This window comes from Oncorhynchus kisutch, linkage group LG7 (genome assembly GCF_002021735.2).
Source record: "Oncorhynchus kisutch isolate 150728-3 linkage group LG7, Okis_V2, whole genome shotgun sequence".
Lineage (NCBI taxonomy): Eukaryota > Metazoa > Chordata > Actinopteri > Salmoniformes > Salmonidae > Oncorhynchus > Oncorhynchus kisutch.
Genome location: NC_034180.2, coordinates 10,401,036 through 10,410,938, shown reverse-complemented (window position 1 = coordinate 10,410,938; position 9,903 = coordinate 10,401,036). Strand labels below are relative to the sequence as shown.

General features: G+C 40.0%; 1 protein-coding gene across 1 annotated transcript; it reads left to right on the top strand.

Moving 5' to 3' along the window:
* The first annotated feature begins 3,301 nt into the window (after positions 1-3,301).
* Positions 3,302-8,247, top strand: LOC109894176 (uncharacterized). The gene is made up of 2 exons (XM_020487446.2): positions 3,302-3,641; positions 7,073-8,247. Exons 1-2 carry the CDS (start codon positions 3,571-3,573, stop codon positions 7,773-7,775), a joined length of 774 nt encoding a protein of 257 aa, XP_020343035.1. The 5' UTR covers positions 3,302-3,570; the 3' UTR covers positions 7,776-8,247.
* The last annotated feature ends 1,656 nt before the right edge of the window (positions 8,248-9,903 follow it).

Sequence of the window (9,903 nt, the reverse complement as noted above, 5' to 3'; positions counted from 1 at the left end):
TAATACCACTTCGATACTCAGGGTGACATAGTGTCCAATTCACAGAGAAGCCATTTTGGTTTATATGGACGCGTCTTTCTAGCGCAGAGACGGTGGCCTTCCAAGGTAACAATGAGCTGCCTACCGTAATGCAGGCCTATTATTATCATGTTTGGTAACATTTGCCCATGTATTTATTTTCAGAGTTTGTATGAGTTGTAAAAATGTCTCAGAGAACTCTGCTGAATTCCCACAATTGAAGGTCAGCTAAATTAACCTAGGCTACTTAACGTTACTATACGGACAAGTTCCTTATTAGCGTCATTTCGTCAACATTAGCGTCCCACCAGCAACATTAAGACTTACAGCGTTTCCGCTTTTGCCTTCAAAATCAAAGTTTGCAGTAAAACGCAATGTGTATGATAACGAAAAAATAAATAATTGCGGCTTCACATTGTGCATAATATTAAAATGATGTTTCACATGTAAAACTACATCAGAGAAAATTTAATCTTGTGACTATTTTACCCATGCAACAGAAAATATCAATTGACTGGAATACATATTTGACTGTAGAGGAAAAAGTTTACTACCTGTCTCACCTAAAGACTCAGTAGGGTCTCTACTAACCGAATATGCTTAATTTTGCAAGGGTACTGTGCCCTACAGGCTGTTGCTAGCTTTTTACTCTGCCCCGTTCATAGCCTCCTATATGCAATTCACTGTATTGGACTGTCAACTACCTGTCTCAGCTAAAGTGGGGTGGAAAACACTCAATAGTGTTGAGTTGGAGCAAAAAGCTATGTCATAAGAAGTGTTGCTGGACTTTTAGCAGGTCAAACAGCTAAAATGGGGTGCCTGGACACTATACGGTTCAAATATAGCACAGTGACATAGGATGCATATAGTATATTGTCATACCCAAATACTGTAAAACGCAAAAGACAAATATCTTACAATCTTCCTTTTGGTGGAAACTTAAGAAAAAAAATACAACATACAATATGTTTATTTAGAAAATCAAGAGAGATGCAAGTAAATTAGGTCCAAAAAAGTATACTTTATTCATAAAATATTACAATGACGTTATTAATTAATCTAATTGATCAACAATTACACAGGTTTCAAATTAGTTTCAAGTTTTATTGTCACGTGCACAAGTACAGTGAAATGCTGACTTGCTAGCTCTTTCCCAACAATGCAGTATTCAAATAACAAATAGTATAAAGTATATCTTTTTTTAAACACACAAGAAACAAGAAAAAGATGAGAAAGTAAGCTATATACAGGGTCAGTACCAGGGACACTGGCATGGTTAAGGTAGATAGGTACATGTAGGTAAGGAGAAAGTGACTGGTAGCAGGATAAATAATAATAACATTCAACATAGCAGCAGCATAAAGGAGCCCTAATACGAGGTTCGGTTTGCACCTACCAGAACTTGGCTAGCTGAAGCGAACGTGTGTGCTTCGCATAATCCCTTAAATGTACATTTGCTTGCAAAACGAGAAAAAAAATGCAATATTATAGTTTGTCCCTCTTGAGACACCGCAGCAATAACATTGCCATAACACTTCCTCAAAATATTCCTAATCAATCAAAGATAAATACAGGCTTTAGTGGTGGGTGGATGTGCTGGTGTGTGCGTGCATGGTGATGAGTGTGTGAGTGTTGGTGTTAGTGTGTGTGCAGGAGTATCAGTACGTGCATGTGTGAGTGTGTGGGTAGAGACCCCTGAGTGGCATATAGTGCAGATAGTCAGTGCAGATAGCTGGCCATCCTCACCCACGGTCTATTTCCTAGCTGTTCAAAAGTCTCAGTGCCTGGAATCACCATTATACTCAATGAACCTGATATACACATTCTTACATAACATTAATGCAATAATATTTTTTTTCCTGATCATTCATACAAAATCTCATATTGTTGTGAATGAATTCATTGATGTTATCTCCAAATAGGACTGCTTACGTAAACAAACACACATAGGGACTACAACTACTTCCATCTACTCCTCTCTTCACCATACTGAGCCGCACCAAAACCAAACCCTTAACCTACCCCTTACCCACAACCGGGTTCGTGTCCTAACCCCAATCCTGCCCCTTACCCTAAACTGGGTTCGTATCAAAATCCCGACCCTACCCTCCCCATACACTCATACATCACTCTTTGCCCTCTTTGAGCCCACCCGTCTTCATTCATGTTTTGTATAGTCTGATGTTTTGACTCCTATTTATTTGTCTTTTCATTTCTATAATTGTAGTGACTTTGGGTCCTTGAAAAGCACTAAGCATTATCATTATTATCATCATCCTCTACCTGAGCTTTGAAATTCCCACAATGATTTGAAAATTCATATTTCAGAACAATGTCCACAAACCTTTCCATGTAATGCCAAATACTGTAGAGACAGATATTTCTGTAGTGAGTGAAGAATGCCCTCCATTTCCTTCTCATACTGCTTTATGGAGTGCATTATTTTAACTCTCAATGTAATACTATTGCGAGCACATTACTTTCTTTTTAATTTGTATTGCTATGGCCACCCAAAGTGCTTTTAAATTCACAGGTATTATTACATATTTTAAAAGCCACCAATTGCTTGCTATTCTAGGTACCTTAGGCAGAACATCAATATTCTCAGAACAGAAATTCTGTAACTGTTGGCTAACAAAAGAACAAGAAGCACATAAATACAATGTGATCCTCCAAATGAGATTTTACAAGATCAAGGTGCACATCAATTTAGTGGTGGGTGGGTGTGTGCGTGGTGATGAGTGTGCGTGTGTACAGTACCAGTCAAAAGTTTGGACACACCTACTCATTCAAGGGTTTTTCTTTATTTTTTACTATTTTCTACATTGTAAAATAATTGTGAAGACATCAAAACTATAAAATAACACATATGGAATCATGTAGTAACCAAAAAAGTGTTAAACAAATCAAAATATAGTTTATATTTGAGATTCTTCAAAGTAGCAACCCTTTGCCTTGATGACAGCTTTGCACAATCTTGGCATTCTCTCAACCAACTTCATCTGGAATGCTTTTCCAACAATCTTGAAGGAGTTCCCACATATGCTGAGCACTAGTTTTCCTGCTTTTCCTTCACTCTGCGGTCCAAAACATCCCAAACCAGTCTTTGCCCAACAAAGTGATATTAGGATATATAAGTTATCCTGCATGAGCTGTGTTATTTGTTTATTTTTTTTTCAAATAAAGTACAAGGGAGTTGTACTCCAGTCTAGTAGGTGGCGGTAATGCATCATTAACTGGATGCCAACCGCCGTTAAATCTAATCGAATAAGAAGTAGTAGTACGCGGAGAACTTTTATTTTGAAGTTTTTCGAAATTCGGTGACCCAGAGGTGCTTACACTTTCATTTGGATTAGCAAATTGTAGCTACAACAACAATTCATAAATTTATTGAGCAACAAACACCTTCATACGGAGCATAACTGCTAGTTCAATCAAACATAAGACGCAGACCGCAATTTGTGACTGGATTAAAGCGAAAGAAGGACGAAGAGACGGAAAAATATAGATACTAATTAGCTAGCTAACGTAAGGCTAGCAGCAAGCTGACACATGAATTCTCTCGTTGGCTATGGCGTGTCCTCTGATTCTGACAGCGATGGGGATATTGGAAACAACAATAAGTAAGTTACAATTCAGGAATACAATTGAGCAAATATTTATTTGTGGAAGAATCATTGAAAAGACGTGTGTTCCATAGAGCCCGCCAAGTTGTCCTAAAACCCGGGAATTAGTTACCTCTGGTTCGTTCAGACCGAGGTAAAGTTGGTTTTATATTCACACATTGACATTCTTCAAAAGCCATTTACAAATGAACTAATCATGAACTAATTCACCGTTTGTCACAGAATCATTAAACTAGATATGATGTATTCTATAAATGTCCAGCATACCTTTGTTTTGAATACAAATTCCAGTTTTGATTGGATAGAAATACATAATCTATTAAATGCAATTTAAAGCTGTATAAATCAATAACTCACCGTTTGTCACAAACATCAAACTAGGTATGATTTATTCTATAAATGTTTAGCATACTTTTACAATCTTTTTTAAAAATGAAAAATTCCAGTTTGGATTTGATAGAGGGCAGCTTCATATATTACCCACAAAACACCAGTCTCAACGTCAACAGTGAAGAGGCAAATCCAGGATGCTGGCCTTCTAGGCAGAGATGCAAAGAAAAGGCTTTGTCCAGTGTCTGTGTTCTTTTGCCCATCTTAATCTTTTATTTTTATTGGCCAGTCTGAGATATGGCTTTTTCTTTGTAACTCTGCCTAGAAGGCCAGCATCCCGGGGTCGCCGTGTTTTGCTGGTACTATTTAATGAAGCTGCCAGGTGAGGACTTGTGAGGCGTCTGTTTCTCAAACTAGACACTAATGTACTTGTCCTCTTGCTCAGTTGTGCACCGGGGCCTCCCACTCCTTTCTATTCTGGTTTGAGTAGTACACATCGTTGTACGAGATCTTCAGTTTCTTGGCAATTTCACGCACGGAATAGCCTTCATTTCTCAGAACAAGAATAGACTGACGAGTTTCAGAGGAAAGTTCTTTGTTTCTGGCCATTTTGAGTTGTAATCGAACCCACAAATGCTGATGCTCCAGATACTCAAGTAGTCTAAAGAAGGCCAGTTTTTTGCTTCTTTAATTAGAACAACAGTTTTCAGCCATGCTAACATAATTGCAAAAGGGTTTTCTAATGATCAATTAGCATTTCGAAATGATAAACTTGGATTAGCTAACACAACTGTAACACAGGAGTGATTGTTGCTGATAATGGGCCTCTGCATGCCTGTGTAGATATTCCATAAAAAATCAGCCGTTTCCAGCAACAATAGTCATTTACAACATTAATAATGTCTACACTGTAATTCTGATCAATTTAATGTCATTTGAATGGACAAAAAAACAAGGACGTTTCTAAGTGACCCCAACTTTTGAATGGTGGAGTAGTTCAGGGGCGGCAGGGTAGCCTAGTGGTTAGAGCGTTGGTCTTGTAACCGGAAGGTTGCAAGTTCAAACCCCCGAGCTGACAAGGTACAATGGGGGTTAACTATAGGAACACACTGCCCCTGAACAGGCAGTTAACCCACTGTTCCTAGGCCGTCATTGAAAATAAGAATTTGTTCTTAACTGACTTGCCTAGTTAAATAAAGGTAAAAAAAATTTAGTGTTTTGGTTCACTCTTAGTTATCCTTATCTCCACTGTGGAATGTCCATGTTGATCCTCTTGGTTGTCTTGGTCCTCTTGATCCAACCACCTGTCTTTGTTAGTCAGACCTGACCCCTTCATCCTGTAGTTTTTTCCTGTAATCTAATTTAACATGACTGAAGATGCAGAATTTTATGCCGGCCCCTTCTAATAGGGTATAACAGAGTCGTTAGAACTTTGACCACATTCCCTCTAGACTGAATTTTTACTTAAAACTAAAGTTGTAAAAGTATGCTAGACATTTTATAGAGTAAATCATGCGTAGTGTGATGTTTCTGTGACAAATGGTGAATTAGTTATTGGTTTATACTTCTTTAAATGGCATTTTATAGATGTATTTCTATCAAATCAAAACTGGAATGTTTATTCAAAACTAAGGTTGTAAAAGTATGCTAGACATTTATAGAATAAACCATATCTATTTTTCTTTTTCTGTGACAATCAGTAAATTAGTTATTGATTTTTACCATTTTAAATGGCTTTTGGCGAATGTCTGTTGAATGTCTGAATGTGTGAATATAAAACCGTCTTTACCCCGATTTCGTTCAGCCATTCCTATGGGGAAAGAATAGGGTTTGTGGATAAATGCAGAAAATAAGGTTAACTCAGGTTTAGGAGATCTTATACGGTTTGTTCTATGAGCTAGTATCAGTCAGTTTTATTTAATTTAACCTTTTATTTTACCAGGGAGTCATATTGAGACCAAGATCTCTCCGAATTACAGAAAATACACACATCAAAACATATACACAAAATGCAAGCAGAAATAAAGACATGGTCATAAAAAACAAACACATTCATCAGTACTCTGTAGAGACCAAAGGAATTTCCTGGGTTAACCATCCCTGAGACCAGGTGTGGTAACTCGCATGTCTGAAGTTTAGTAAAGAGGTTAGGTACAGTGGGACTTTTTGTAAAAGAGCTTTTATAAATGAAAAAAATAGCAATGTATCAACCTACGTGACATCAAACGAGGGCCAGCCAACTTTCTGGTAGAGAATGCAGTGATGAGTCCTAAAATTGTCGGGCCGTAATAAAGCGCAGTGCGCTATGATAAACTGCATCTAGCGGCTTTAATGAAGTAGCAGCTGTGTTCCTATAGATGACGTCGCCAATAGTCTAGGACCGATAGGAACAGCATCTATTTCTATAGAAGAATCCCATTTTTATTCTCCGCTTCTGCACTAATTTGTCGATATGCTTTTTGAAAGACAGCTTCTCATCTATCCAGACGCCTAGATATTTGTAAGCCGGGACACGAGCGATATGGGCACCAACCAAAGTACATATGCTTTGATCATCAGAGTTATTTTTATGCGCTCTAGAAAAGTGTAGTTTTACCTGCATTCATTACTCATTTCAGGTCAATCACGTTTTTCTGTAGTACAATGAAGGCAGACTGTAGTTCAGACAGAGCCTGCTCAACCGTGGGGGCAGTAGCATACCCAACACCACAACACCAACACATCATTGGCATATTAAGTGCAGGTTGTAATTGAATGTAAACAGTAAAAAGTACAGGACCCAAAATCGACAATTGCGGGACACCTTTAATATCCGGGAAACCTGATTTAACACCGTTAAGTAGATACACATGACGAGTTATTTTTAAACCAGTTACATGCAGCCTGGTCTAGACCATTTTGACGAAAGCCTCTGGATTAGCAGTGAGTGATCGCAAATATGGAAAGCCTTTGCCAGGTCAATGAAGAGGGCAGCACAAGGTTGCCTTTTATCCATACAGTTAACCGCTAAAATATTTGAATCCTTTGTTAATTCTCGGCTAAGATCTTTACACTACAGCTAGTATACCAGCTCATTTATACATGTTGTTTATTTGAAGGACTGAGAGCAAGGTGGATGGAGAGACCCAGAAGAAGGGCCGCAATTTCCTCCTAGAGTCCGGGTCAGCCTCCAGTGATTCAGACTGTGACTTCGACCCAGAGGAAGAGGGAGACCCCGTATCTCAACTAAAACCTAAACGCCCTCCTCCTGCCTGTATGGCACCGCCCTCTGAGTCCCGGACCCCTCTCCTCCCCGCACCCCCTAGTTCCCTCTCCCACAAACTCCCCCCTCCACCCCTTGGGGCCTCGTCCAAGAGTGGCGTATTCGCCAACCCCTTCAAGGCGCAAGCCGACCAGAGGCTCAACGTCTTGCAGAAGCACGTCCCTCTCACTCTGCTGGCCCGGCCCTCCCAGATAGGAGGCAAGAGGATGTGCGTGGCGTACAGGAAGGACGGACGCTGCAGGTTCGGGATCAAATGCAAGTTTGCCCATGACAGCGACCTCCAGAGCTCCATCATTCCCAATGACTATGACCCCCCTGCGGGTGACGATCCCAGATCGGACCAAGCTGACCCCAACGAGGGGGGCTTTTCATACATGGGTCGCCAGAACTTTCACCAAAACCAGGGAGGAGACCCTGAAGAGGAGGGTCAGCAGTCTAGGAAGAGGAGAGTAGGGCTGAGTAACACCCTAGTGCCTCCTAAAAGGTCAATGAAGAATTATGCAATGCAGAGGAAGAGAGAACAGGTCAAATTGAACTGAGTGACTTGCAAAGGGATACTGTCAGCAGCAATACTGTGTGTGTGTGTGTGTGTGTGTGTGTGTTCACATCGTTTTAGTGTGTGACAGAGAAAATGGGAATGTGTTCCAATTTTTGTACCCTTATTCTGCACTCATTTACTCCCCCTCATGGATGTAAAAGGAATGGACTGGTGTAAAATAGGGTTTAAACTTCTCCCTACCCATGATTACATCACTGTAATGGAGTGAGCACGTGCAACCTTCTGTTAGAAGAGAAGATAATCAGACCACAGCCAGAGAGCATTCTATAGGATACCTATAGCACACTTCCAAACTTCTGTTCAGTCCAGTACATATACTTCAGATTGGTAGTTTCTACATGAAACGTTTTTTGTAGTTTCATTGAAAACGTATATTCCTTTCTGTAAGAAACTGTCCATTGGAAATATAAGCTACAATTTATCATTGTTAAATAAATGCTTTAAATGTTTAACTTCTGTTTGTGATCACTTAATGATGAATGGGAATCGGAACTGGAGATACGAATAAAGTTATGGATCGAGTTTAGGAAAATGTAGAATTATTGATTTTAAAGTGGATTTTAAACGGTTTTGCTTTGATTAGAGAACGATTGAAAGAGGAGGCAGCACAGGGTTACTTTTTTGGATCAGTTGCAACACACTTCGGCATCAGTCACAATGTAAGCACACACACTTAGCTCCTGCTTTTTTGGGATGAACCCTCAATATCGATAACATCCAAAAATGATCAAGGTTGTCACAAGAAATAGGATAATCAGTAACAACAATAATCAAATGTTTTTATTTTACTAAGGCACCATGGCTGACTGACTCCCAGCATTCTCTGCATTGATTGTAAAGTTGCTCTTGATACAAGCATCTGCTAAATGACTAAAATATCACATGTAAATGTACTAGTAGTGAGTTAGCCTGGGCGCCATGTCTTCTTGATCTGACAATTCCACAAGCAGTTGGCTAGAGAGCAGAAACGCTCCTTAGAGGAGTGGTGCTCCGAGGAGGCTAAGGAGTCCGGAGAGAACAGGGAGGTGCAGAAACGCTTCAGCAAAAAGGTCAAAGGTCAGTAACACTTTTTTTTTGTTGAATTTTCTTTAATAAACACAAGTTAAATACTGGGATTGGGACAGACAATAGGCTTTACAGAACGACTCTTCTGATCCTCTCTCGCGACACACGGACACTCATAAGTCACCTAATAGAGATAAAACCTACCAGCTCCAGTGGATTGTGGGAAGCGGGTGATGCAGTTTTTGTTTCTTTACTGATTTAAAAGCACCTGCACACTAAGCTTGCCAAGTATCACTTGTGTTTATTCAGCTTACTGTACATATTAAATGGATTGGATTGTTATTTACTCTGTTGTGAACAGACCAGTGTGTGGACAAAGGACACCAGTGCTCACCAGCACGGCCCTGAGGAACTAGTGGATGAAGAGGAGGATCTCTACAGGAAGGTCTGTAACACCTGTGGACACAAACTGTCCTATGAGAAGATGTAGCTTAGTGTCCTTTAAACATTATCTCGGGGTCCCACAGGGTGAGTTATTTGTGGACCACTGGTAGACGCCGGACACGAAACTGAGATTCAAATGACGATGTACTTGACCCAATTCCTTGCTGAAGCAAGGAGGCAGGCGTTCCTGAAATCTTATACATGCCATACACAATGTGGCCACAAGAGGGCAGACATACATGAACATTCCTCTACATGTTGTGCTGCTCAGAAGCTGGGGATAGCTGTCATACTACAACATATCAACTTAATCATTTACCTTTTATATTGACCATTTGTAAGATAATGTAATATGTAGAAGGATCTATGTCTGAAAATGTGATAATGATTACTGTGGATAAATAAAGCCAGGAATCTAGAGTGGACCGTGGAAGTTCCCGAAAGTGGTTGAAGTCATTTCCGATTGAGCCGACATATGCAGCATTTACTTTGAATTTGTGATTTCGGTGACCTCTGTAACATCGCCATAAACATCTCATGCCTGATCTACGGGCTTGATTCGATCAGATCAAGTGATAGCCGACACCCGCTCAGCTGGTGTTTCGGTGGTGTAACTGCATTAGAGCTGTCGAGTCAGTGAGCAGCTGCTCACGGGGTCA